This window comes from Pezoporus flaviventris, unplaced genomic scaffold (assembly GCF_033815535.1).
Source record: "Pezoporus flaviventris isolate CSIRO_AGI_PZ_B2104156 unplaced genomic scaffold, CSIRO_AGI_Pfla_v1 ptg000034l, whole genome shotgun sequence".
Taxonomy (NCBI): Eukaryota; Metazoa; Chordata; class Aves; order Psittaciformes; family Psittacidae; genus Pezoporus; species Pezoporus flaviventris.
Window position 1 is genome coordinate 744,169 of NW_026892582.1, and position 27,105 is coordinate 771,273.

The 27,105-nt window shown below is 45.9% G+C and overlaps 1 protein-coding gene across 1 annotated transcript; it reads right to left on the minus strand.

Annotated features, from left to right (window-relative positions):
* Positions 1-270: 270 nt before the first annotated feature.
* LOC133273576 (myosin-3-like) lies at positions 271-25,878 on the minus strand. Its single transcript, XM_061461911.1, has 39 exons — positions 24,579-25,878; positions 23,880-24,091; positions 21,718-21,861; positions 21,479-21,635; positions 20,428-20,455; positions 20,238-20,346; positions 19,637-19,729; positions 19,172-19,235; positions 19,002-19,100; positions 16,739-16,842; positions 16,520-16,658; positions 15,958-16,076; positions 15,610-15,759; positions 15,016-15,186; positions 14,073-14,382; positions 13,831-13,907; positions 12,682-12,769; positions 12,472-12,589; positions 11,842-11,965; positions 11,622-11,758; positions 11,291-11,546; positions 10,873-11,115; positions 10,360-10,536; positions 10,134-10,279; positions 9,959-10,049; positions 8,613-9,002; positions 8,379-8,505; positions 6,017-6,135; positions 5,324-5,520; positions 4,864-5,047; positions 4,468-4,633; positions 3,753-3,877; positions 3,254-3,562; positions 2,965-3,168; positions 2,722-2,847; positions 1,286-1,456; positions 1,107-1,211; positions 935-1,030; positions 271-812 (listed from the first exon to the last, which is right to left on the minus strand). The coding sequence occupies exons 2-39, from the start codon at positions 24,081-24,083 to the stop codon at positions 531-533; spliced, it is 5,949 nt and encodes a 1,982-aa protein (XP_061317895.1). The 5' UTR covers positions 24,084-24,091; positions 24,579-25,878; the 3' UTR covers positions 271-530.
* Positions 25,879-27,105: the final 1,227 nt, after the last annotated feature.

Below are 27,105 nucleotides of genomic sequence, written 5' to 3' on the forward strand. Positions count from 1 at the left end.
GGAAAGCTGTTTTAGGGATGCTCAGGGTTAAGTTGGCTCTCATTACTGTCACTTTATGAGGTCGCTTCTTAAATCTGAAACAAATGGAATGAAACTAGCCAGAAGGCTCATGAGCCTTCAAGCACCAGAACCTGAAATGCTACTCACAGAATCATAATAGCTCAGAATCATTTGGGTTGGAAGGGAGCTTCAAGCATCATCTAGTTCAAAACTCCTGCCATGGACAGGGACATTTTCAATAGATCAGGCTGCCCAAAGCCCCAGCCAGCCTGAGCTTGAACATTTCCAATGATGAAGTATCCACAATTTCTTTGGGCAACCTGTTCAGTGTCCCACCACTCTTTGTAAAATGTTTCTTTCTTATGTCCAACCTAAATCTTCCCTCTTTCAGTTTAAAACCATTGCCTCCTGTCATTGGAGGTTCTGGTAAGTCTTTCTGTCTCTTGTATAAGCCCCCTTTATATACTGAAAGGCCAGAATAAGGTCTTCTCAAAGCCTTCTCTACACCAGGCTGAACAACTTCAGTCCTCTCAGCCTTTCTTCAAAGCCCTTCCTTCCAGAACACTCCTTTCGGAGTGATGGCTATGTCCACCAGCAAGCCACAAATCTACTGCTTGACTTGCTTGAGCAAACAGTACAGACTGCACAACCTGCCTCCTGCAATAAAGGCTTACCTTTGCGGAAGGGACTGCTTGGGTTTTAGCTCTGAGCTTGTTTACTTGGCTTTCAGCAATATCTGCCCTTTCCTCAGCCTCTTCCAGTTTGTGCTGTGCTTTTCTGAATTTGGAGAGATTGGTATTGGCTTGTTCATCCTGAAATGGCAAAACAAAAGGAATTAAAAATCCCCCTGACAACATGCTGGCACACAGAGATAACTTTTAAACTACGGTCCTAGAAAATGCTGAATAAGTTTTTGCTTCATTTAGTGACTCACAGCTTCCTCAGCTTGACTTTTGTAGGATTTGATTTTCATCTGCAGTTTGTCTACCAAATCTTGTAACCTCATCATGTTCTTCCTGTGTTCTTCATTCTGTAGAAAGGGAATGTGCAATTATGTATCCTTGGGAGATAAAAGATCAGAAGAATTGCTTTCTCTTTCCACCCACCTGGAAAGTCAGCTCTTTGACACGCCGTTCGTATTTGCGGATGTTTTTCATAGCCTCTGCAGATCGTTTATGTTCTTCTTCCAGCTCAGCTTCTAGCTCCCGGATCTGGTGAATTAACCAACAGTTGGCTTGAGCCCTCGCGTAAGACTTTGACACCATTGTTCAGCACTGGTACCCACCCTGGCCTCCGTCTTCAAGAGCTGTTTCTTTCCTCCCTTCAGTGCCAACTGCTCAGCCTCATCCAGACGGAGCTGCAGGTCCTTCACCGTCTGGTCCAGGTTCCTCTTCATCCTCTCCAGGTGGGCGCTGGTGTCCTGCTCCTTCTTCAGCTCTTCTGCCATCACAGCTGCCTTGAAAGGAAGATGACACAAGAAACTGGAAGCATGGGAAAGAACTGCACGCTGTGTACTATCTGAGGATGTGCTATGAGTTCCTAATGATCCTGTCACCACATTTCCTGCTTTGTGACATGACAGTGGCAGAAACAGCAGGAAAAAGGATAGGAGAAAATCTGCCTCACTGCACAAGCAGAGCTTGGAAAAAAGAAAGGGTAAATACTCCATCCCAGTGTAGGGTCATTACTGTGACCTTCTCTGACACACAGGGGCTCTGTGGTAGAGCAACAGCCACAGCAAAGCTTGGGAGCAGTACATGGCACAGCTGAGAGGCTTCTCTGCATAACACACGTGCAATGTGATGGAGTCTGTGGTGTGCCTTAGTGCATGCCTTGTTATTGCCACGATGGCCTGGATGACAGTGTTCCAGTGCAGAAAACAGTTTAAACCAGCTATGTTATTTAAGACAAAACTAGGACGTATTTTGCTCTCAAACATTTGATTCCACAGGATCAAACGAAGTGTTTTAGTGAAATACTGAGTAATGTTGCTCACAAATAATGTAAAATTCAGAAAATTGCTTTGGCAGCAAAATACATTAAAAAGTCTAAATTGAAAACTGTGACAATGAAATAATGGCATTTAAATTTAATATGTACATGTATGTGTCTAATTCATTATAATGTTCTATTTCTGTTTAATTAGGAGAGAATAAAAACGATTTTTTTTTCATTAGCAAATGGAGAAGTTTTCCTTCTATTTTAACTCCAAATGTTTTAAGTGTTAAGAGTTTGGTTTGATCCTATGCATCAAAAATCATCAGCAGGTTGGGTACCAGCTCTCTTTCCTGGCTGGAATTCACTGGCCGTTCAAAGGAGCATATAGGACCAGTTTTGAATGGAAATTCACAGTTTTCAGTTGAAAAGTTCTTCAATAGGATTTGGAAAAGATAAATCTTTAAATTCATTACCCACTTTACTGGTTTCAATACTGCAAGTTTATTTTGTGGTTGACATTCTCATGGAGCACTGGACAAATCTGGTTTAGACTGACTAAATGTGGGTTTAGTTCATTGTGATGACAACAACCCCAAGAACTCATCTGTCAGCAGGACAAGTTCCCTGTTGTTCTAATCCTCCTCTGAGGGCCTCTTCAGCCAGGCCCACAGACTATTTTTTTCTCTGTCCAACTTGTGACAAGAGCATTTACATTAACTCCCTGCAGCAATGCCATTGGGAAGCCCCAAAAATTCAAAGAGAAAAGCACAGTAACATCCTCACATCTGTGATTGCCTTCTTTGCTCTTTCTTCAGCAGTTTTTGCTTCATCAGTAATATTTTCCACCTCAGTTTGGATTTGTGCCATATCAGCTTCAAGCTTCTTCTTTGTATTGTGAAGGCTGGTATTCTATAAGGGAGAAAAAGGGAGGCTTTAAGTGTTTGTATTTGGCCTCTTACCATGAATTACTATTACTTCATGAATCTCTGGACCCCCAAAACATGTCTTCCTTAGCAAGGTAAACACCTGGGCATGGAGGAGCTGCACACGTTCAGTAGCATCCATCAGTTCCTGCTCAGCCACTTTCCTGGACCGCTCTGTCTGCTCCAGGGCTGCCCGCAGCTCCTCAACTTCAGCCTGCAACAAGTTTGCTCTGCGCTCCACCATGGCCACCTGCTCCTTGAGGTCCTCCTGTGTCCTCAGAGCATCGTCCAACTGCCGCTGCATGTCCTAAATATGAAGAGCCAATTTTGTCCTAATGAACTTTTTGGACACTGTGCTTCCAAATAAATCAACCTGAAACGTAAACCAGGACCTTGAGAACTCCCTGGATGCTTTGCAGGTGTTTCTGTGCCTCGGCAGCCTGGCGGTTGGCATGGCTCAGCTGGATCTCCATTTCATTCAGGTCTCCCTCCATCTTCTTCTTCAGCCTTAAGGATTCACTTCTGCTCCTGATCTCAGCATCCAAAACACCCTGCATTGTCTCCACAGTCTTTTGATTGTTCTTTTTTAACTGGCTGATCTCCTCATCTTTCTCGGCAATCTTCCTGTTGACTTCTAGTTTAATCTGAGTCAGTTCTTGGTTGATGCCAAGAATTTTCACCTCTTCATGGTCAAGAGTTGCCTTTAAATGGTGAAAACCAAACACAAAAGTAACAGTTCAGAGAATACCATCATTGTGATGCTACTCAGTGACTTACACAAACTCCTAGTTTGTGGCAAGCAACCTTGCACATGAGCAGTGCCCAGGAAAGAGAACAGAAAGCTCTTCAGACTGCTGTCTCCTTTTCCCAGGAATATTTAAATTAACTCACCTCTGCTTCCTCCAGAGCTAATCGCAGCTCAGATTTTTCTGCTTCAGCTTGCTTTTTGGCTTTCTCGAGGTCTCCAATCATTTTGCCATTTTCAGTAAGGTGTTCAGTCAGATCAGCTATTTCTTCTGTGAGATAAGAATGGCATCAGCCTGGGGCAGCCAGAGGAAGCTGAACTCTCTGCTTTGTGACTGTGTTCAACGCACAAACGTGCATGTGCACACAGTCCTATACATATGTACAGATAAAACCAGATAAAGCCAATTCATGCACAACAACATAGACACAGGGGCATCAGTGTGGTTTCATAGCCCTCCTTACACTGGAAGATATCTGCATGTGTTTATGTCTCTGGGTAGGCCATCAGGGTCTTGTTGTTATATGTTCACAGTTCACCTGTAAAATTCACTTTCACAAGCTGCACAGCCTCTTGAGGGCACCATCCTTTCATGGGAGCAGCACCTAAATGCCCTTGATCTTACTTCTCTGAAGTAGATAATGGAGAGCCAGGACGTTGGTTTTATTTGCTTAATCCCTTTCCTTACTTGCTCAACAACTTTTGGTGAGACATTTATATTCTCCATTAAAACAGAGAGAATAGCAGTGAGAGAGTCCTGTAACTTAGTGTACCTCTGGCAGCCATGAGCATGCTTGTAGAGCATGGCTTGCAGTGGTAGGACTGTGGACAGCTAATGGGAAACCAGAGCCAAACACTTACGTTTGAGAGCCTTGTTCTCCCGTTTGATCATTTCAAGCTGATCCAAGGTTTCCTCATAGGCATTTTTCACTTTGAAAAGCTCTGTGTTTAGTGAGCGTGATTCTTTAGAGAGAGCTTCCCGCTCCAGCTGGCTCTCCTCATACTTTCCCTTCCATTCTGCCATGACCTGAAAGACATTGTGTTTCATTTCCTGCTAGTACAGAAAATGGTATTTGTGGTTATTTTCTGTACTAGATAAACCCTACAGTCTCTGAAAACAGGGCAAATCCCCCTTGCCATGCTCTAGAGGAGCTTCCAATTTAGTCTCATTTTGATTTCAGTACTGACTTAAGTGAGGAGTGTTAGTTTGGCCTTCTAGAAAGGCTAGGCTTAAAAGGTACTGTGCTCCCTCCTCACCTTATCAAAGTTCTGCTGTTTCCTGTTAAAGGCAGCAGCCAAAGTGTTTGCTCTCTCTCTGTCCACTGTCAGATCCTCCACCTCCCCCTGCAGCTTCAAGTTAATCTTCTCCAAGGATGTACACTTTGAATTCACTGTCTCTGCCTGCTGCCCTGCTTCCTGGAGACGCTGACAGAGCTTTTTCCTTAAGGAATATAAAGAAAACAAGCATATGATTCAGAAAATCATAGTATTATCATAGAATCATAGAATGGTTAGAGTTGGAAAGGACCTTAAAATCATCTAGTTCCAACATTATAGTTATGGACATAATTTCCTGAGTACAGTATCAGAAGTAATTGTTTTCCTTAAGTGCCTATACAAACCCCAATAGAATAATTTAGGTCAGGCTACTAAAAGTAGGTCTATGTTCTGCACAATGTACATAACATCTGGACAGCTCAGTTCAGCTACCACATACTTGGCCTCCTCCAGCTCCTCCGTGCGCTGAATAGCGTCCGTCTCGTATTTGGTTCTCCACTGGGCCACTTCGCTGTTGGCCTTGGACAGGGCACGCTGCAGCTCCCCCTTGGCATCCTGCTCCTCCTCATACTGTTCCCGGAGCAAGTCACAGTCGTGGCGAGCAGACTGCAAGGCGTGGGCCAGTGCGTTCTTGGCCTAAAAGTTACCCATAATATCATGTATGTATGTTAGCTGTGACCAGCAGGTGACACCCTCACCATGCACACTAAAGATACGGTCACTGCAGCGTGGGCAGAAGACGAACGGCCAGAGCTTTGTAAGTGTTCGGGCAGCTATCTTTGGCTGCAACCAATTCTTCCCAGCTCTACCACTGACAAAGACCAAGGGTGGTGCTTTCACCTTGGCATGTGCTGTAGCTTTTCTTCCCTGGGGCTACAGAAGCAAAAGAAATCACATAGACCCTTGCTTTAAAGTTAAAAAAATTCACCAAAACTGAAACCACTTTTCACATGTCAGGGACATCCTCAGCAAAGCACTTGAGCACAGTGCTCCCTCTGCACATCCTGCCCAGTGGTAACTTCATTGGGTTAGACTGTAGGCAAAATTACTTACAGACTTCCAGAAGTGTTTAAGTGAACTGAGGCCCTGATTCATTTTGAAGCCTTAGCATGTGCTCAGTGGTCAGCACTACCTTGCTTTCTTCCTCTAGCTGCCTCTTAAGCTCTTCTATTTGCTGTGCAATTGCCTGCTTGCTCCTGGCCAGCTGCACAGTTACGGTTTCCTTCTCTTCGAGTTGACGGCTCAGTTCACCTGTGACAGGAGAAGACAAGTTTCCAGCACTGTCAGGATTAAACATTCTGAAAACAGGTATAATATATAATAATGCGTAACAATAATCAGTAACAGTCAAGTGAAATCACACATTGCATCTTTATCTGATCACTTGTTACCTTTATATATATATACTTTTACCATTCTTGTTTTACCATTCTCACTGCATATGTTTTTTTACCACTTTATCCTCGGAGTAATGCAGGGTTTAGTAATGAAATTATGAGATGGATGTAACTGACACTTATCTCCTTCAATATTACTCCTGCTTCAGTCATGAGTTTTACTGTTCATTCAGACTCCATATATGCATGGTCAACCCACGGGTCTCTCAACTTTAACTACTTAAGTGCATACCATTTAATTTCTCTAGGGTTTCAAACCTTCTTAGTAATATCCTGTACTATCTCCACAACTGATTCCAGATAGGTTTGCCTATTTTTTTCCTACACAGGCATTTGCAATATACAGTGCAGAGCATTTGGGCACCCAGTGCTACAAGGAACCTGATTTATCACTGCTACTGCCAGAATACCAGAGCTACCTGTGCTCCACCAACAAACAGGATTGTCTAGTGTGAGGCATGTGAGGGGGTTGGAACTGGATCATCTTAAGGTCCTTTCCAACCCAAACCATTCTATGATTCTATATATCCTAAAGTTTCACTTCATAAGCTTTACAAGAACTGGAAAACATTTATTCTACATCACCCTCTGTCCTGTGGGCTGAAGTAATATCTCCTTTCTTGGAGAGGTATAGCCCATGCTGTCACCTCTAGAATTCTTGGCTTTGCTTGTAGCCCTCTAAAATTGTCTTTTTCAGACTTCTGAGCCAATTCAGAGTTTTGTCAAGCTTTCCATTTTGTTATAAGATTCCCCCAGACCACTATGCACAATGACATTACAACAAACTGGTCAGATCTACAGCATCATCTTGTAAGCATGATCACCTCAGAAAGGCTGCTCTGAAGAAAAGAAGGAAGAATGTGGTTATAGACTGTGTATCCAACATGACATTCTCCACCAGAAGGTGTTTAAATGCCTTTTCCCTGTTAAGGGATGGAGATGTGGGAGTCACAGATCACAACCAGTATCTAGTGGAACAACTTTTATTAATAAAGTCACTGCAGTTATTAGCCTCGAGCTGTTAATGCCAGGCAACTCTGAACACAGCACAGGTATGCATTTTTTCACAGCTCACTCACACACACATTCACTCATATCTCCCTAGTAGGAGCAATACCTGAAGGCCAAACCCAGCTCTTTGCTCAGAAGCAGTCTTAGTCAAAAAGACCCTAAGGGGCTCCTGGTTTCATCAATTTATTTATTATTATTATTTAATGCTGTAGTCTTTGCATACAGCAGCCATCATCCTCCTGGATGTGGTCCCAGTTATACAACCCACTGTTGATGCTGTTGATGGTGTTTGCCAGTGGCTTTGGGCTGGTTTGACAGGTCTTAGTGTTCTAAGTTTGGCAGTTCTTGCGGATTCATCAGGACGACTAGCCTCCAGAGATTACCAGATTTTGGGAGACTTTCACATGCAATGCCCTCTTTGCCATGCTGTTCCCTTGTAACTGTATTACCATCCACATACAGATGTGGCTATAGAGCTCACATAAAAAAGGGGTTTCATGGCAGGTGCAGCTCTGTGCTTCCGCTGCTAGAACAGCAAGTGTCAGCACTGCCTGACCTGCTGTTGTGTAAAATCCCTAAAATTCAGGTGAGTTTAAGTCAATTCAGTGGCATTTTAATTTGAGATGCCTGACCTTGCAGTCAACCAGACCAAGGAGCATTCATGCTCATCACACTCACTGTTGCAACAAGTCTGTGTGGGAGCAGTTACAAGCTTCATGAGGGTAGCGCACACAGAGATACTGTACACACAGTGAATATGTGCACTCTTGGAGGAATAACTGCAGCTCTAACAGGTTACTCAAGTCATTTTGGACAGTCCTGAATTCCCAGTGCCTCTGCATGGAATCCACTATGTCACATCATTCTAGGAATTAGTCACCTAAGCAAATAATGCTTGCAATTGGCATATGAACCTTAAAATGTCACTCATGGACTCACTGCCTTGGATTTATTTCTATTGCTGTCCGTGCCTATAACAATGAGTCTGGAAGTAGAACATGCACCCTGGGTACAACAAGTCTCACAGTACACATTAGAGGGTATGGGAAAAAATGTGCCCTCGGCAGATCTTTGTGCCTTCCTTACCGGACTCTGTCTGAAGCTGAGCTTTTTGGATCACCATCTCATTCATGTTTCTCTGGTTTTCCTCAAATTTGGCTTTCATATCTCTCATCTGGTCTTCCAGAGTGCGGTACATTTTTTCCAGATGAGCCTGAAAGGGAGTAAGAAAGTGGAATCTGTGTATGTGTGTTTGTGATGTATTAACCTCCCACAGGCAGAAACAAAGCCAGGGCAAGCATTTAACTTATAAAGAAACACCTTGGACTTAGTAACGGTCTCTGTATTACTGGCCAAGCTGTCGATCTCCATCTTCAGCTCGCTCTTCTCCTTCTCCAGCTTCTGCTTCACTCGCTGCAGGTTGTCGATCTGCTCCCCAAGCTCAGCGGTGCTGTCCGCGTGCTTCTTGCGCAGGGCAGCAGCCGTGGCTTCGTGCTGCAGCGTGGCCTCTTCGAGGTCACGACGCATCTTCTGGAACTCGGCCTCACGCTTCTTGTTGAGGTCACTTCGAGCAGTGGTGGCTCCCGCAGCCTCCTCAAGCCTTTGACTGATTCCCTCAAGTTCATTCGACAGCTCATGGCAATGCTTCTCAGCCTTTGCCCGCACCGCCTTCTCACTCATGGTCTCCTCTTCCAGCTCTGCCACACGAGCCTGTATAACAAGGAAACAGCACATCAGGAATGAATAAGGGAGCAGACAATTCAGTGCTTAGTTTAACACAGAACTGTCATAGTAGAATACAAGGCCATTGTTTTGGAGACTATAAGCACCTGCAGCCCCATGAAGGAGCAGGCGGATGCCCAAAGGAGGCTGTAACCCTGTGGGAAGTCCATGCTGGAGTAGGCTCCTGGCAGGACCTGTGGCCCCATGGAGAGAGGAGCCCATGCTGGAGCAGCTTTGTTGCAGGACTTTGTGACCCTGTGGGGGGGCCCACACTGGAGCAGTCTGATCCTGAAGGATGCACCTCATGGAAAGAATCCACCCTGGAGCAGTTGGTGAAGAACTGCAGCCCGTGGGAAGGTCCCATGCTGCAGAAGTCCACGGAGGACTGTCTCCTACGGGAGGGACCCCATGCTGGAGCAGGGGAGTCCTCCCCTGAGTGGCAGAGGGAGTGTGGGATGAACTGACCAGAAGGCCCATTGCCTGTGCCCCTGAGCTGCTGTGGCAGAGAAGGTAGAGAAAATGGGAGTAGAGTTGAGTCTGGGAAGAAGAGAGGGGTGGGGGAAAGGTGTTTGAGATTTGGGTTTATTTCTCTTTACCCTACTCTGATTTGATTGGTAATAAATGAAACTAATTCCCCCAAGTTGAGTCTGTTTTGCCCATGGTGATAATTTCTGAGCGATCTCTCCCTGTTCTTAGCTTGACCCACGGGCCTTCACTGGATTTCCTCTCCCTGTCCAGCTGAGGAGGGCAGTGACAGAGCAGCTTTGGTGGTCACCTGGTGCTCAGCCAGGGACAACCCACCTCACTTCTGTGGAGAAATTACAGTGTATTGAGGCAACTACGGTGGCTAAGCCAGAGATTTTACATTACCAACCATCGACAAGCACTTTTCAGGCTACTGCAGCTTAAACAAGCAAAAAAAGTAGTTCCAGAAAGTCTCTTGCCTGCAATTCTCTGACCTTCTTCTGCAGTTGAATACCTGAACTCTGCTGTTCCTCAATTTTAGTTTGCATCTCATTAAATTCTAAGTCTTTCCTGTGAAGAAAATGTTCTTTTAATAAAGAAAACAGGTCCAGAGGAAAACCAAATGATAAATTTGTTGCTATTTCTTAATCATACTTCCTCAATTTTTCATCTAAGTGGTGTTTATCATTCTCCAGATCCACTGTGGTTTCCTGGGCAAGTTTCAAGTCTCCTTCAAGCTTTCTCTTTGCTCTTTCAAGGTCCATACAAACTTTTCTTTCTTGTTCGAAAGATTCTTCAACCTGTAACATGAGCATATATAAGGATGGCTGACGGAATGACTGAAGAACCTTCCTCTTCTCCTTGTGTTGAACATGCTTACATTGTTCACTTGTTGCTCCAGCTTGATCCTGGCTTTGATGAGGGTATTAACTTTGTCCTCCTCAATTTGCAGGTCATCCAGTGCCTGCTGATGGGCTTCTTGTAGGGCCTTCTTCTCCTTGTCCAGCTTCACAACAGTCTCATCTAAACCTGTCATTTCTTCAGTTAGATTTTTAACCTATTGTAAGGCAAAATACTTGAAGGTCACTAATAATTTTGGCTTTTCCTTAGGCTAGTGATCACACAAAGGCAATAAACTCATTGCTAGCCTACATGGTCAAACTATACAGCCTTTCTGCTTGTATATTACCCTTCTGAAGCCACAAAGCAACTCAACTTGCATTTTAATGCATTATTGCATGCTCAGAGGTTGGTTGTTCTGTGCAACAGAGGTGACCAAATTCTGCACCAGGCCCATAGATCATGTTATTGTTCAAGTTGACTGGACCTCCACATCCTATCGACAGACATAGCAACTATTAATAAACATGTAAACAGAAGGAAAAAAAAGTACCTTGTTTTCTGTGGCATGCTTTTCTTTTTCAGCTTTAGCTAATGTTAACTCAAGGTCATCAATATCTTTCTTCAGTTCTGAACATTCATCCTCCAGTTTCCTCTTTCTGGCTGCCAGATCAGTATTTATCCCCTCTTCATCCTCCAGTTTTTCCATTACCTCCTTTATTCTTGCTTCCAGCTGGAATTTGGCTTTGATCACCTGGTCACACCTTTCTTCAGCATCAGCCAGATTTTCATTTTCCTTTTTACAGAAAACAGACTCGTGTTTCATTGTCACACATTGGAACTGACACAGAAACCATGCGCTCATTGTGCAACTGGGACACAAAATAATACAATTTCCATTCAGCCCCTTCCAGAACACCGAGACAAAACTAATGCAATTGAGGAGCCAAAAATGGTCTTAAATTACTTACAGTCTGTACTTGCAGCTGCAGAGCCTTTTTCTCTTGCACCAGAGTCACCATTTTTAGTTCCAGTTCTTTCCTCTTGGTTTCTGATTTAGCCAGGTCTTCCTTTGTTCTCTTAAACTTTTCTTTCATGGTGGCCATTTCTTTCTCAGTTTCCACACTTTTCAAAAGGGGTTTTAGCTTGAAGTACAGCTTCATCCAGGGCCAGTGCTTGACGTTCATGAACGTACGGATGTTGTACTGGATGCAGAAGATGGACTCCCTGAAATCAAAGCAATCCATCAGTACTGTGAATAAAGCACATCTTGAGAAAGCAGACCTCACAGAAGACACACACCTATGGTCCACCATTCTTTTCAATTCAAGCCTCCTGAGGTATCCCCTGCATAAAGCCTGTGTCTGCGTGATGAGTTTTCCTAAGCAATCATCTCGCATCTCTTCTAGGACACCCAGCAAGCCTGCCTTGAAGAACACCTGCAAGGAAAGAACAGAGATCAGTCATTGCTGGGCTTCTATCTGAATGCAGTGAATGATTTCAAACTGGGGGGGAATATTACCTTAGTGTGTCCAAATTTGTATTGAGTATGATCTATCTCAATGGAAGACAGCAACTTTTCACACGCCTTCTTGTTATCCATAAACTGTCCTTCTGGAATGACAGCAGTGTTCAGAAGGCGGTATCTGACAAAATGAAGGGAAAAGCTTAACCATCAGTCTCATGGTAGGGCACAGGATGCTCCAAGAACAGCTCTCACTTTGAAGGTACAGGTACACCTCCAGCCTTCAAAAGCAAACCAGTAAGAAGCAGGTCAGATCAGTGTTACAGAATCATAGAATCATAGAACAGTTAGGTTGGAAAAGACCTTAAGATCATTCAGTTCCAACCCCCTGCCATGGGCAGGGACACCTCACATTAAACCATGGCACCCAAGGCTTCGTCCAACCTGGCCTTGAACACTGCCAGGGATGGAACATTCACAACCTCCCTGGGCAAGCCAGTCCAGTGCTTCACCACCCTGACAGGAAAGAATTTCTTCCTTATACCCAATCTATTAGATGTGTCTTTATACTTTCCATAGTTGTTAAAAAACAAAACACTCTTCCTAAAAACCACATCATTGACTTTAGCAAGTCTCTTCTCTCAAATGAATTGGGTTCAATGCAAATACAAGAATGATGTTACAGACCTTTGTTTAAAATCCCCATATAGTATCTTGTTAGGAAATCCTTTCCTGCAGATGCGAATGCCTTCCAGGACGCCATTACACCTCAGCTGGTGCAGAACAAGCTTGTGATCCATCAGGCCTGGGACAGAACACCATGGGAATAAGACTGACTTTTCTAGCATTGGTTAATTGGTCTTCCTGCCAGTTTCTCATCTTTGTTGTGTGAATTACCTGGGGTCTTTGTTTCATTGGGAATGATACAACGCACAAAATGAGGATGGGTTGTTCGCAAGTTGGACATCAGCTTATTTAGGTTTTCCTGTGAAAAAGAGACCATTTGCAATCTCTATCTTACTTCAAGACATATCTCAGTATAATTTGTCTGTGATGGAAAATGAAACTTCACAAGTTTTTTCTTACTATTCTAGTGAATATTCTACAATCCTGTACAGGCATCAGCACAGTAAATACTACTAACAGTGGATACAAGTGATAAACTTGCCTCCTGTCTTAAAATGAAAAGATGTTCTTAGTGGTTAGAAGCTAATTATAAGAGCTGTTAAACAGGAGAAGAATGGAAAGAAATGCACAATGTTCTGGGATACCAACAGTGGTCTTTCTTGATTAAACAAACTTTTGATCAAATTAATTGATGGGTTCATTTGTTGGTTCTGTTAGTTAGGTATATAGAGAGATATTATATGTATATATAGATACACTTATTAGTTACGTGTATTCAAAAGAGAACTGAGCCACAAAATCAACGTTTGTCTATGACATCAGAAGTCATCTGCTCCGCAGCATAGTTTTTGTGAGCATTGCATTTCCTTAATCTTCTCATGCAATAATGATATACTGCCCATGTCACTGCCAGCAGGATGCAGCACTCATCATCCTGTCAGGAAGGGCTAAGTCTCTTCCTGACCCCAGAAGACACGTGTCACAACATCGAGGAGCTGCAACACGTAAGTTGTGTGGCTCACACTGACTACAAGGCACTGATTGCCATACAACATCCTGTACTAAAAGAGGCACATCCTGGAAGAAGCCAGTTGCAGCCATATAAGGGCAGGATATTGTTACCACCAAACATACTAACACCAAAAACCATACTGTTTTGGCACCAAAGCCAAAACAGCCTTTGGGCTGCCTTGAAACTGTGCAACCTGATCAAAGCACATGAATTCCCTTCTCCACCACTGGACCTCATCAGCGAAGCAGAATTCAAACTAACCTTTACCAGATCCCAAAGGTAACATTCCACAGCATTGTATGGCAACAGAGAAAGATGAAATGGTGACCTAGTGTATAAGGTCTGACAAAACTGCCTTCTCAGCATTTTCTGCAGCTGGCCCAAGCTGTGCCAGAGAACACACCTACCCGAAAGAGTACAGAGACAGTTTGGAAGGAAGAGCCCTTTTTCTTGGTTCCTTTCTTCTTAATCCCACCACCTTCAGCTGGAAAATGAGATGACAGTCCCAACTGAGGTACTGCTGTAGATCCTTTTGACAGCACTATAATTGTGCATCCAATACATAGAGCATGAATACTGACTTAACACTGATTCAAGTCAGGTGATACAGTTGGAAACACCAGACAGGAGACATGATTCTCTATCTTACCTTCATCTATGGAAGCAAAATCAGCATAAAGATTGCATAAAATTTTCATAGATGATTTCTGATACAGCGCCACAAGAGTTTCATTCAGAGGGTCTTTGTTCTTCTCAAGCCAGCCAGTGATGTTGTAGTCCACTGTGCCAGCATAGTGCACCAGGGAGAAATGGGCCTCAACCTTGCCTCTGCCAGGCTTGGGCTTTTGGAAGTTGTTGGACTTGCCCAGGTGCTGCTCATAGAGCTTGTTCTTGAAAGAGGTGTCAGTTGCCTTGGGGAACATGCACTCCTCTTCCAGGATGGAGAAGATGCCCATGGGCTGAATAGAGAAAAGGTGTTTTCAAATAAGATAAACTCAAGCTATAATAATATAAAGAAATGCTAAAGTACTGGAAGTATTTTATAGAGAATTAACTTGGGAAAAGCAGGGAAGCAAAGTTTTTTATGAACAGCTGACAAGATATTCAAAAGCACCAGATTTTTCATAAGTAGGGTTTTGAGCTACCCAGACATTGGCTGGGAAACTAAGAAAGCCAAGCAAAAACTGTGCAGCAATTTCCTGGATTATCTGCAGCAACTTCCTTATCCAAAAGGTGCAAAAAGCAGTCAGACATGAGGCTTTCTAACATTTGAATTTAACTGAGAGGAAAACCTGAAGAGGAACCAATATGCAAAGACAGAAGAGAAGTGGGGTAAATCTGACAATGGAATGATAACTTCTAATGGTGCGTAAGACAGAACAGAGAAAAAAAAGCAATGCATTTTTAGAAGGCAGAATGCATTTCCAGTTGTGGATAATCAGTCACAAGTGTTAGGTTTAAAGGAAGGGAGGAGGTAAGGAGACCTGGAAGCTTCACAGAGAGACTGCATTGAAGGCATTTGGTGCAAATGTTTTTGAGGATCCCTTCCAGTTCTAACCTCTGTGATTGGAAACACTGCATGAAAAATTCACCTTCTCAATGAGCTCAATGCAGGCAGCCAGGTCCATCCCAAAGTCAATGAACTCCCATTCAATTCCTTCCTTCTTATACTCCTCCTGCTCCAGCACAAACATGTGGTGGTTGAAGAACTGTTGCAGTTTCTCATTGGTGAAGTTGATGCACAGCTGCTCAAAGCTGTTGAACTAATATTTGAGTAAATGTTTTAATACTGTTAATCTGACAGAAATAGATTTATTTCATAGAGTTACTAAGGCAAGGCCAGACAGAATATCCCTGAAGGGTTTTGGTAACAGTGTAAAGAATATATCATGGGTTGTCCTGGCTTACAGGAAAAGTGCTGTGCAGCACATGGTTAATATAGTCTGCACTGATGGTGGTTTTGGGTGACCTTAAATACAGATTCTGTGGGAATGGAGACAGCAGCTTCATAGCTTTGCTTCTGCTGTTTCTTTTCTCTTATGTAGTGGGTGATGGACCTACAAAGGCAGAAGTCGTCTCAGAGGGATTTGCCCTGTTCTTGGGGGCTGCATTGGGGTGAGGAAGAGGAAAGGTCAGAAAAGTCAAACAAGCAGAAAAATGCATTTAAAAAGAGTGCAAAACCAAACCTCGAAAATCTCAAAGCCAGCAATGTCTAAGACCCCAATAAAGTGCTGTCTTGGAAGCTTTGTATCCAGTTGTTGGTTGATGCGCATCACCATCCAGAAGAAGAGTTTCTCGTAGACTGATTTGGCGATGGCGTTCACTGCATGGTGCACCTGCAGAGACATGGTTCACACAGCTCTGCCAGGGCACTGCTAGTGCACCACCAGAGCAACAGCCCTCCACCATGCAAAGATGCTTTCAGCCCACAAAATGCACTGTAGGCCTTAATGGTCCTGACCATCCTCAGCTGTGACCTGCATCCACTCCCATCTCTTAGGGAAATGCGGTCCCTGCTGCTCCCTGACACCCACCTGATGCACTGTTTGGCCCTTCATGACATAGTCATTTCCCACTTTCACCCGGGGATAGCACAAAGCTTTCAGCAAGTCTGCCGAGTTCAGGCCCATCAGGTATGCTGCTTTGTCAGCCTCTGTAAAGCAATACAAAACCAGTGAGTGTACTGATGATGGATCAACCTGATGTAGTTGAAGATGTCCCTGCTCATTGCAGTGGGGCTGGACTTGATGAGTTTTGAAGGTCTCTTCTAACCAAAACTATTCTATGATTCTGTGAACAGTGTTTTTCCCTTCAAGTCACTTCTCCACAATGTCACCCAAGCAGATCAAGTCTGGGTGTGTAACCAGAAACTGGGCAGCACTATCATAACATGTCCCAGCACAGGGTCCTTCAGCAGAGCCAGTGGGAGTAAAGTGGATGCAGAAAGTGACTCTACAGGGTGGTAAGTTGACGGTTGAACCTCATTTTCATTTTCGTCAAGGAACAGCTTCTTTCCCAGAAGAGTCCTTGCATTTCTAGGGAAAACCAGCATGAAAACAGTTGGAAGTAAGTCTCTTCAAGCCACAAAGGTTTTACCTTCTGTGCCATCTGGCTCTGCCTGCTCCTCACGTGGTTTCTGCCTGAACTTCATGTTTCCGTAGTGTAGAATTGCCCCTGTCAGCTTGTAAATCCCCATTCTCTCATCAGGGCTGAAGCCCAATATGTCAATGGCTGCCTGCATACCAGAGAGATCAGCTGGTTATAGTGGTGGTGATAGTAAAAGTGATACTGTCTCTCCTTGCTAAACGTACTCACATCTGTGGCAACAAGCTCCTCCTGGTCATCGATGCTGGCCACAGAAATCTCCCCTTGGCTGATGAACGGGTAGTCGTATGGGTTGGATGTGATGAGGAGCATCTCTGAAAGGCAAATGAGAGAGTAAGAGCCAGATCATGGCAGTGAAAATGGAACAACAGCTCAGCAAGGTTTCACAGGCTCTTTTTCCTTTTGCATCCTCAGGCTCTTGGTTTTCTATTAAGAGACAAGACAGAGAAAAGGCATTCATCTGCCTTCCACTGGATGAGCAGAAAGTCCCGGGCAGCTTCTCAGTCCTACTAGTTCAGTATGCTCTGAACTGGAGCTGAACATTCAGCACTGGCAGACAAGGAAGAAGGGACATCCAAATAAACATCTTTAAGAAAGATATTTAGGTGAGACTTGTACATGCTTATCCTCTTACATGACATAGAATCATAGGATCACAGAATAGTTTGGGTTGGAAAGGAACTTAAGATCATCAATTTCCAACCCCCTGTCACTGGCAGGGATCCTTCACCATGTCACCCAAGGCTCTGTCCAACTGGCATTTACCGTTACATTGGGCAACCCGTGCCAGCACCTCACCACCCTCACAGGGAAGAACTTCCTTATATCCAACCTTAACTTCCCCTGTTTTAAGTTTAAACCCATTACTCTGTTTTGTATTACAAATTGAGGCCAAAATTCACAACTTATTTTCAGCCCCCAATCCTATGGTAGAGTAAGAGAAATGAAGGCATGCAGATGTGCAGTGGGGTTGTGCAGCATGCAGGAGGTGAAGCCCTCCACACATTGAAGAGAACTCTGTGTCCTTGTACACACATGCAGCCCCCTAGCACACAGCAGTCTCTGGAGGGGAAGGGAAGAGGGAGGTGGTAACGTCAGGAGGAGACATAGTGGGAAGATGAGTGTAGGAACTCCACCTTGGAACCTGTTCTGTGGATATTTAGGAGGGATGGGCAGAGTGGAGGGGGGAGGAGTGCAGTAGTTCAGTGTGTGCCAAAAAGGATTGGGAGAGATGTGGGGCATAGGTAGGGTATGACGGGGGAAGTTTAGATAACGAAGACTTTCTTTACTGTGAGGGTGGTGAGGCACTGGAATGGGTTGCCCAGGGAAGTTGTGAATGCTCCATCACTGACGGTGTTCAAGGCCAGGTTGGACAGAGCCTTGGGTGATATGGTTTAGTGTGAGGTGTCCCTGAGCACAGCAGGGGGTTGGAACTGGATGATCTTAAGGTCCTTTCCAACCCCAAACCATTCTATGATTCTACGACATGGCAGTGGGAAGGGGGAAAAGGCTGGAGGGGCTATGCTGGAAACAGGAAGAACTTTTGCCCATACAATGGAGAGTTCAGATAGGTGGTTTGTAGATCAGGGTATGTGCCCATCCTGCACCCAGAAAACTCTGACCTTTCTACTGAAGATTATTCACAGGATCTGGCCCATGTATGCTGGAATTTCCACACCAGCAAGAACAGCAAAGTGTAAGGCAGAGTAAATAGCCACTGCTGCACCTCACCTGCATAGTTTGCATAAGAACTTACCCAGCTAAGATAAATTGGAAGTGGAGTAAATCCTAGTGCGACAGTTACACAGAGAACAGCGCTGTGTGCAGATTTGGTAACCCAGTCATCATAGAATAGATTCACAGAATAGCTTGGTTTGGAAGGGGCCCTCAAAGCTCATCTAGTCCAATCCCCTGCAATGAGCACAGACATCTTCAGGTAGATCAGGTTGCCCAGAACCACGTCCAGCCTGGCCTGGAATGTCTCCAGGGATGGGGCATCCACCACCTCTGTACAACCTGTGCAGCGTTTAACCACCCTCATTGTAAAGAATCTTTTCCTCACATTCAGCCTGAATCTCCCTCTTTCAGTTTAAGCCCATCACCGCTCGTCCTGTCTCAACAGGCCCTGCTAGAAAGTCACTCCTCATTTTCCTCACAGGCCCCTTTCCAGCACTGAAATGCTGCTCTAACGTCTCCCCAGAGTCTTCTCTTCTCCAGACTGAACAACCCCAACACGCTCAGCCTTTCCTCATAGGAGAGGTGCTCCAGCCCCCTGATGGACGATGCTGGAATGCAGATGACACAAGTAAGAACATGAACAAAGCTTCAGTGCTTCACACAGCCTGAGGCACCTGCCTGAAGGGGAAGCTGGATGCCTGTGACACACGGTGCCACTGGACCCTCTGTCACTGAGCTGGCATATTCAGAGAAATGATTTTCCTGTGAAATGTCACCATGGGATGGCTGTCCTTACCAAGCAGCTCGGGCTTCTTGTTGGAGAGGATCTGGTAGAAGATGTGGTAGCTTCTCTCCGCTTTCAGCTGGAAAGTGACTCTTGACTTTTCCAACAGGTCTGTAATATGCATGTACATAATTTCAAGCATTTCTTTATAGTAAAGCAGTAAGCCCCCATCATTTACTCACAGGTCTCAATGTCACCAGAGGCCAGTTTTCCGGAGGTCCCAAAATGAATACGAATGAATTTACCCTGTCAAGCAGATAAAGGTAGTGGTCAGTGCAGCATTCTCAGGTAGCATGCCAGGTTCTTTTCTCTCTTGAATCTCAGTCACAGCATTGCCAAATTAGTCTGAATTAGAAGACAGATAAAGGGCAGAGTTTGTTGCAGCCCAAGTGTTCAAAGCCAGGTTGGATGGGGCTTGGAGTAACCTGCTCTAGTGGAAGGTGTCCCTGCCCATGACAGGGGGTTGGAACTGGATGACCTTTAAGGTCCCTTCCAACACAACCCAGTCTGGGATTCCATCATCTGACAACCAACCAAGAAACTTGCCAGCAAGAACATTTCTCTCAGCCCAGTGGCTCCCAGTTACAAGTGACAAGCAAGCACGCAGGGTTAGAAATGCAGGAGGGCAGAGAGAAACAGTGACTCACAAAGCGCGAGGAGTTGTCATTTCGCACAGTCTTGGCATTCCCAAAGGCCTCCAGCAGTGGGTTAGCACTGAGGATTTGATCTTTGAGTGTTCCCTGTGAAAACAGGTGAATAACTACTAAGAAACACCCAGGGCTACGTGACAGGAAGAAGTGACCATACTGCTATTCACCTTGTTACAAGTACAACCACATGCCCTTCATTTCAGCTGTACAGATTTACTACAGCATCCTTTTGACTACAGCACCAAGAACCAGCAATGTGTTCAAATGGTAAAGAATTCATTTTCTTCTTATTGAGGATTTCTCCCCTGGTCAGAGCTCTCATCTTTTAGCCACATGGATAGATTGGTCTGTGTGAAGAAACTGGAGCTCCTGATTCTTCCTGGAGACCAATCCCCCAGGCCTGGTTTCAGTCCACTCTGGTAGCTTGTATTTGTGGTGGTCCTAACTGCACATCAGCCCCTGGTTTTATTGCCTTTTGAGGGGGTGGCTGAAGCTAATGAAAGATGTTTTTGGGGTAAATGTTTGTCACAAGTGCTGCCCTCAGCCACAGGTCGGTAACATCCCAACTGCCCCTCTGCCAAGCCCTTCTTCCTCACACCTTCATCCAAGACTCCTTCTTCTTGGCTAGGTCTCCACCCGCTGCAATTGTGGCAAAGTACTGGATGACACGCTTTGTGTTCACAGTCTTCCCTGCTCCGGACTCCCCACTGCCAAAAGAAAGCACAGAGTGAAGAATTATCTGCCCCCTTTTTGTTGGAGACAGAAGTCAAAGGGGCAGGTGTACTTACGTGATCAGGATGGACTGATTTTCACGATCTGTCAAAGGAAAAATGCCTGCAGTCAGAGAAGCTGTAGGGAAAAGTGCTGGTTCTCTGGTAACCCTGAGCGTCCACTGAATTGAAAGAAACAAAACCTCGGCAAGCAAAACCGAAAAGATGCATGGTCTTTTTCTCCTCTCTCTTCCCCTCCCTGCACTGCATTTTACGTCTTCTCTCCTCCACCTGTGCTCCATCCTGCACTCTCCTTTTTGCTTCTGTCTTTACCATTATTTATTACTTTTTACTAGCATAAAGAGTAACATTTATTACTATTTGGAATCATAGAATCACTGAATAGTTTGGGTTGGAAGGGACCTTCAAAGCTCATCTAATTCAACCCCCTGCAATGAGCATGAATATCTTCAACTAGATCAGGTTGCCCAAAACCACATCCAACCTGGCCCTGAATGACTCCAGGGATGGGGCATCCGCCACCTCTGGGTAACCCGTACCAGGGTTTTACCACCCTCACTCTAAAGAATTTTTTCCTCACATCCAGCCTGAATTTAGTAAGGGCCAGGACTTGATTCAAATTAAAACCATGTATTTTGGTAATGTTTTTTCCAGCTCTGTTCTGAACCTACCTGCTGTTGCACGAAGCCACATGCTGGTGTGCTAAGGACTTCCCAGATAATGTGTCCTATCCAACTGCAACTGCCCTGTGCAGTGGTTCCTGTTATGGTGCTTAGCTTAGTACTTGGACCAGAAATACAAATAATGTGCAGTACAACAGCATAGCACCTCAAGAATAAAAAACCTAATTCTGGAGACAGGGAAAACTGCGTGGAGCTGGGTTTGCATCATCTAGAGATAAAATAAGCTCATCACATTCTACAGTACGACAGTTGGGAGCTCAAGCAGACAATCTGCAATATGACACAGGACAAGGAATTGGGGTAGCACATTGTAAGAGATGGAAGAGGCAGCTGAGCCCACAGCAGGTGAGGAATGACATTTGTCAGGAGCAGTGTTTCTGACACAGCCTTTTTCCTCTGAGTCTGGTCAAACTAGAACCACTCACCAGTCAGCATTGACTGATAGGCATTGTCAGAGATGGAGAAGATGTGTGGAGGGGCCTCCTGGCGCTTCTTGCCTCGGTAGCCAGCCACCACCTGCGGGCTGTACACCGGCAGCCACTTGTAGGGGTTGACGGTGACACAGAAGAGACCCGAGTAGGTCTGTGGGAAACAAAACTGGAAGAGTCACTGCAGTCACCTCCTGGCAGCTGGATTTTCTCCTCTGCCAGGACAGGGAACTTACGTAGATCATCCAGGAGCTGTAGCGGTCCTTGAGGTTGTAGAGGACGGCAGGTTCATGGAGGTGAGTCAACATGGCCACATCTTCAATTCTGTCAAACTTAGGTGGGTTCATGGCATAGACGTCATCAGGTTTGACAGCAAGTGTCTGTAATTCAGAAAGAAAGAGTTGATTCAGCAGCTCTCGATGCTCCCTTCCTGTATACACACAGAGACACAGGCACAGAGAAGTAATAACATCTGTAAGGCTGCTGTAATTCATAGTTTTCTTTCTGTTTCATTGTGCAAAATGAGGTCATGGCTATTGCAGGGCAGACACTGATGCCAGCCAGGAATTCTACACTGGCAAATTTACAGCATGTAAATTTATTGTCCTGGAATTGCTACAAACACAGACAGCATTTGTGCTGGACCAGCTCTTTCTACACGTTGTTGCTGCTTATGAATTTCAGGTCCCTGCTGCTCATAGCTGAAATGGCCAGGGGCACAACTGCTCGTGCCTGGTCTACCTTTCATCCTCCAAGACTCGCACTGCACTGTGCCTGAAGACACTGTGCACAGGACAAGTACAAGAGGCATCAACAGCAAATCCTTCCTAGGAACAGAATTGTTCCACTCTGGCCTGTTACCATTCCTAGTTAAGCAAAGGCTCTAGCTCTACCAAAACTGGCTCTCCTTGTAGTTGATGTCCTGTCACACTACCAGAGCCTCTGGATGTAGTGGCAGGGGGCAGATGTGCAGGAAAGCAGATGTACACCGATGGCAGCAGCTTGTCTCAGGCACACTGAATGAAGGAGCTTGAAAATCCTGCTGTCATTTCATAGAATCCCAGCCTGGTTTGGGTGGAAGGGACCTTAAAGCTCCTCCAGCTCCAACCTCTTCCACAGGCAGGGACCCCTTCCACTAGAGCAGCTTGCTCCAAGCCCCTGTGTCCAACCTGGCCTTGAACACTGCCAGGGATGGGGCAGCCACAGCTTCTCTGGGCACCCTGTGCCAGCGCCTCAGCACCCTCACAGGGAAGAGCTTCTGCCTTAGATCCAACCTGAACTTCAGAAGAGGGCAGGAAGCTCTGAAGTATTAGGAATTATTTAAAAAGAGAGAAAAGAAGAGAGCGTTCCGTAGGATGTGTCCGTCAGTCCATTCCCTCTTTTGTTACTGAGCACCCCTCTTCAAAAGGATATAGTTGTAGTGGAAATGCTCCAGAGAAGAGAAACAAAGATGGTTACATGTATGAAACAGCTTTTGTATGAGGAGAGCATAACTTGATTGGGATTTGGGCGTCACAAGGAGACTTTTGCAGTCTGCAGAGTCAGGAAGAGCAGAGAGCCATTGGCTATGGCGAGGAAGAAATATTTGCTTGTGAAAAAATAAGTTGAAATGAGCAGGCTGCCCATTGCAGAGGAGAGGAAGCACTTCACACACATACTCCAATCTTAAACCATGTAAATCTTGCCCACAGGACACTACAAAGGCAAAAACCCTCAAATGGATCTGAAGACTCAGCCCCCAGGAAAGCAGGTCCTTATATACAGGTGCCTGTGCAGGCTCTGCTCCGTCACATACCTGGGGTTGCTGGAGGCTGGGCTGAACCAGTGGATGGCTGCTTTATTCTTTACTTGCTTTCTGAAGAAGCTTGTAGCACCTGCTGCCAGGATGCTGGGTGCTTTGGGCTGCTGCAGCTGTTTTCACAGCAGTTATCAGGCCGTGAGCTGCTAAGACCTGTCAGCATTTTTGCAAGATTAACACCTTGGAGGCTTCTCTAGGAGACTGCAGCCAGTGACACTTCACAAGCAAAGGGGACTTTCGAAGTAGCTGCCTGCTCTGCTACCAGTGAAGGAAGAAGTTTATCAGGGGTACGACAGGGCTACATGAGAAAGAGTTAAAGGCAGCAGCTGAGAAATGCTAGGTTGCTTGCAAGGCTACAACCAAACCTGGTTTTGAGCACTGCCTTATCTTTAAAGCCTAAAGCAAGAATAACTACCCAAAGAACACCTTCATCCCAGGATCCTGAGCAATGCTTTCCTCTGGAAGCTGTGCTGGTCCCACTCAGAGGGCAGGGCAGGGCAGATGTCTTGCCTGAACCAGCCTAACTCTTTCTGTGCTCCTTGTCCTCCCTATCAGACATTTCAGCAGGGCCAGGAGGAGGACCAGGAGGAACGCACTTACTCTGCCGTCCTCCGTCTCAACAGTTATCTTCCCATCCTGTGCAGCCTTGATCTTGCCTTTGGTGTACACCACCTCGGGGTCAGCCACAAAGCAGTGGGTCTTGGCATCAAATGGCTGGTTCTGGGCTTCGATTCTCTCCTTCTCTGATTTGCGCAGGTACGGTGCAGCCTCCCCAAAAACCTCCATGCCAGCGTCTCTGCTCATGGCTGGAGCTGAAAGACAGACCCTGCTGTGGTGGACCCCTCCCAGAGCACCCTTCCCACCCCTCAGATGTGTGCTGCGAGGTCTGAGGGAGATGTTTGCCTCTCAGAGCTGGAATGCACCAAGCAACAAAGAGCTGCTGCCCTTCACGGCCCCAAGGAAAGGGGATCCATGCCTGAAGGAGCAGGAGGGTTCCCTGGGGATGTGTTAAAGGGGAAAGCTCTCTGAAGGATTCACATAGTCCTTAGTAAAACTGAGGCCCTGAAGCTCACTTTAGTTCCAGTTCTTTACTTATGATTTCCCCCACTCCCTTTTAACATGGTGCCTGTCCTAGTCCTCTGGTGCACAGCCGCAGCAGGCAGGAAGGGACACATGCCATGGTCTGTTACAGTGGATCGTGCAGAGGGAAGAAGGGGACCTGCTCACAGTGAGTGCAAGGGAAAAGCCAGCTCAAGCCAGTCTGGGCAAGCTGTTAGTCTCCATGCTTTAAATTCTCACCTTAAGGATCAGTCAACAGAAGGAAGGACCAGGCTGACATCTCTGATCTCTGAAAGAGAGAGTGGAAAGGTCAAACTCCAGCTAAACTACAACCTCTCTGATGGCCCAATACCCCTCCCTTACTGCAAGCAACCACTCCAGTTGAGGACTGGAGAAGTGAGCTCAGATACCAGTCCTTCCTATCCAAGGAATGACCCAGCGAGGAATCTACAGCCTTGCAAAGCTCCAAGCATGGGCAACAGCAGCACTGGAGGAGCCCTCCACCCCTCTGCAGGTCACTCACAACATGGCCATGAGATCAGGAGGCACCAACAAGGGCTTTCTCCCTGACAGCTTTTATAGGCTCAGCCCCTTCCCTTAGCTCGGCCCCTTCCCTATATTTGGAAGGAAGGGATCGACGCTCCTGCCTGCTCACCAATTCCTGTTCATTTTCTGCCATATACAGTATGCAAAGAACGGAGCTGCTCTTTTTTTTCCAAGTTTAGTAGCTCTGGGACCCGACTGCGGTTTGTAACCTCTTTGCTGTGGGATGTCCTCTCCTGGGAACATGCTCTCCTGACAGCTATGACTGCAGATGGCTCTTCACTGCTACCTGCTCTCACCTAGATGTCAAAGACATAACAGTCCAGAAGGGACCTGCCCCACGGCTGCTGCTCCTGGGATGCCTGGGCAGAGTTCACAGTGGGAAGGGAATGCAAAGCAGCTGCGCGTGGGGTGGAGGGCAAGGCCATGGGAAGGGAAAAAGGTGATGAGGATTCATGCAGGATCAATTACAGCGATTATTGTGGCTTTCCCATCACTGTATGGATCAGGGAGGATGAGAGGAAAGGCCATGACTGGAGTATAATGTGACAAACCATGGCAAAATACAGGCTCATCAGAAAGGATACCCAAATCTAGTCAGGTCTAACCTGTCATTCTGATTGGAGAGTTTATTTCCTGGATTTCAGTGTCACAGGGATGGATATTTCATGAATTCCATGCCCTGTGTATTCTACAGAAATTGAGCCACTTTGGCTGCCTAGAAGGTTCACTACCCTTGCTGCCAAAAGGAGCTGCAGAAGCCATGTCACACAGTGCTATCAGGTCCTTAAAACACAGCTGACTGTGATTCCAGGTGAGAAGAATATTGGTAAGGGGACATAGTAGCCACCAAAACACTGGGCATCAGCCACCTTTGCATGCCAGCTAGGACAGGTGAGCTCTGCTCAATCCTGAGCACTCAGCCCTCACCCAGAGCACCATTTCCATGTGAATCCTTGGGGCTGTAGGCTTGGCAGTGCCTGGGGAGAGGCAGAACTGTGTCTGAGGAGATGCAGGCTGTGCAAGGATAACTACACTTATGCAGCTCTTGCTTGGGCAGCACAGACCCAGGACTGGCAGCAAGGCATGGCCAGCATAGGCTTGGACACCCCTCTCTCCCCTGCCCAGAGCAGCGCTGTGCCAGAGTCTTCCAGGACCACACTACCGAATCCACTTCAGCCCATGTGTTTGCCCTGGAAAGCATTGGGGGAAAAAGTGGGAATTAGCATGGAGAAAAAGAAAAATGTAGGAAAATTTTTCTTTTATAATATTTTTTTTATAAAAATGTAGCAAATATTTTTTATAGCAAAAAGGAAAAAAAAAAAAAAACAGCAGGAGAGGCTGAGGGTCAGAGTTGAGCTCTCCCATCCCAGGGCACAGCACCATGACTATGGCAGCACAGCCAGGCTTCTGCTGAGTTATGCTGACTCTGGCAAAGCTGATCCATGAAGTCTTGCAGAGGGCATGAACTGCCTTTGGGCTATGGTGGGCTTTAAGTGGACGTCTTCCAGTCCCTAGTGCTCTATTTGGTTGGCACAGAGCAGACAGGCAATGGCTGCAAACTGAGCTCACCTCGTAGAGCAGGGCAGGACAGCAGTTGGCAGAAGCAATGGGAGGCTTCATGCTTGCACAGAGAGTAGCTCCTGGTTCATGAGCAGAAGGGTCTCCTCCTCCCCGAGTCATCCTGCCTGCTTTGCTCATCTTCTATCACTGTCCAGTAGCACCCGTTTGCCCTGTGCACTGCCTGGCCACTCATCCAAGGCTGCAGCACCAGAGCAAAGCCCACAAGACCTGTGTGAAGCCAGAAGCCCATCCCAAATAGCTCCTGCACCCCCCAAAGCACCATTCCCAGCTGGAGCACACTGGGACATTTGGTTCTGCCGCATGGGGGACCTTACCTCATCCTGCAGACACTGCTGGCCCTGCTTGTGTTTGCCCGAGGAAAGCCGACCCTGTGGCCTTGCAGGAGCGTCATTGTCACTGGTGTTTTGACAAACATATTCCATGTTGCCCTTAATTTCATTTAAGGTCACTAAAAATGGACACTGCAGCCCCATAGCTCATGAACCATGAATTCCTAGAATCCCCCTAAGCCTGGAGGATGAGGGAAAGCTTTTTTTAGCAAGCATCCCCCGTGCTCGGCCCTTTGAACTCGGCACAGTGGATGTACTGAGTGTCTGCAAAAGGCCAAACACACCACACCAAGAACCAGCTCGGGGCTTTG

What these genes read in the sequence shown, in the direction of transcription:
- LOC133273576 (XM_061461911.1), bottom strand. Translation starts at nt 24,083, where the DNA reads ATGAGCAGAGACGCTGGCATGGAGGTTTTTGGGGAGGCTGCACCGTAC. An exon ending in ACAAATTTGGACACACTAAG is followed by an intron (nt 11,759 to 11,841) that starts GTAATATTCCCC and finishes CTTTCCTTGCAG; the next exon opens with GTGTTCTTCAAGGCAGGCTT. An exon ending in TTAGATGAAAAATTGAGGAA is followed by an intron (nt 10,050 to 10,133) that starts GTATGATTAAGA and finishes TTTTCTTCACAG; the next exon opens with GAAAGACTTAGAATTTAATG.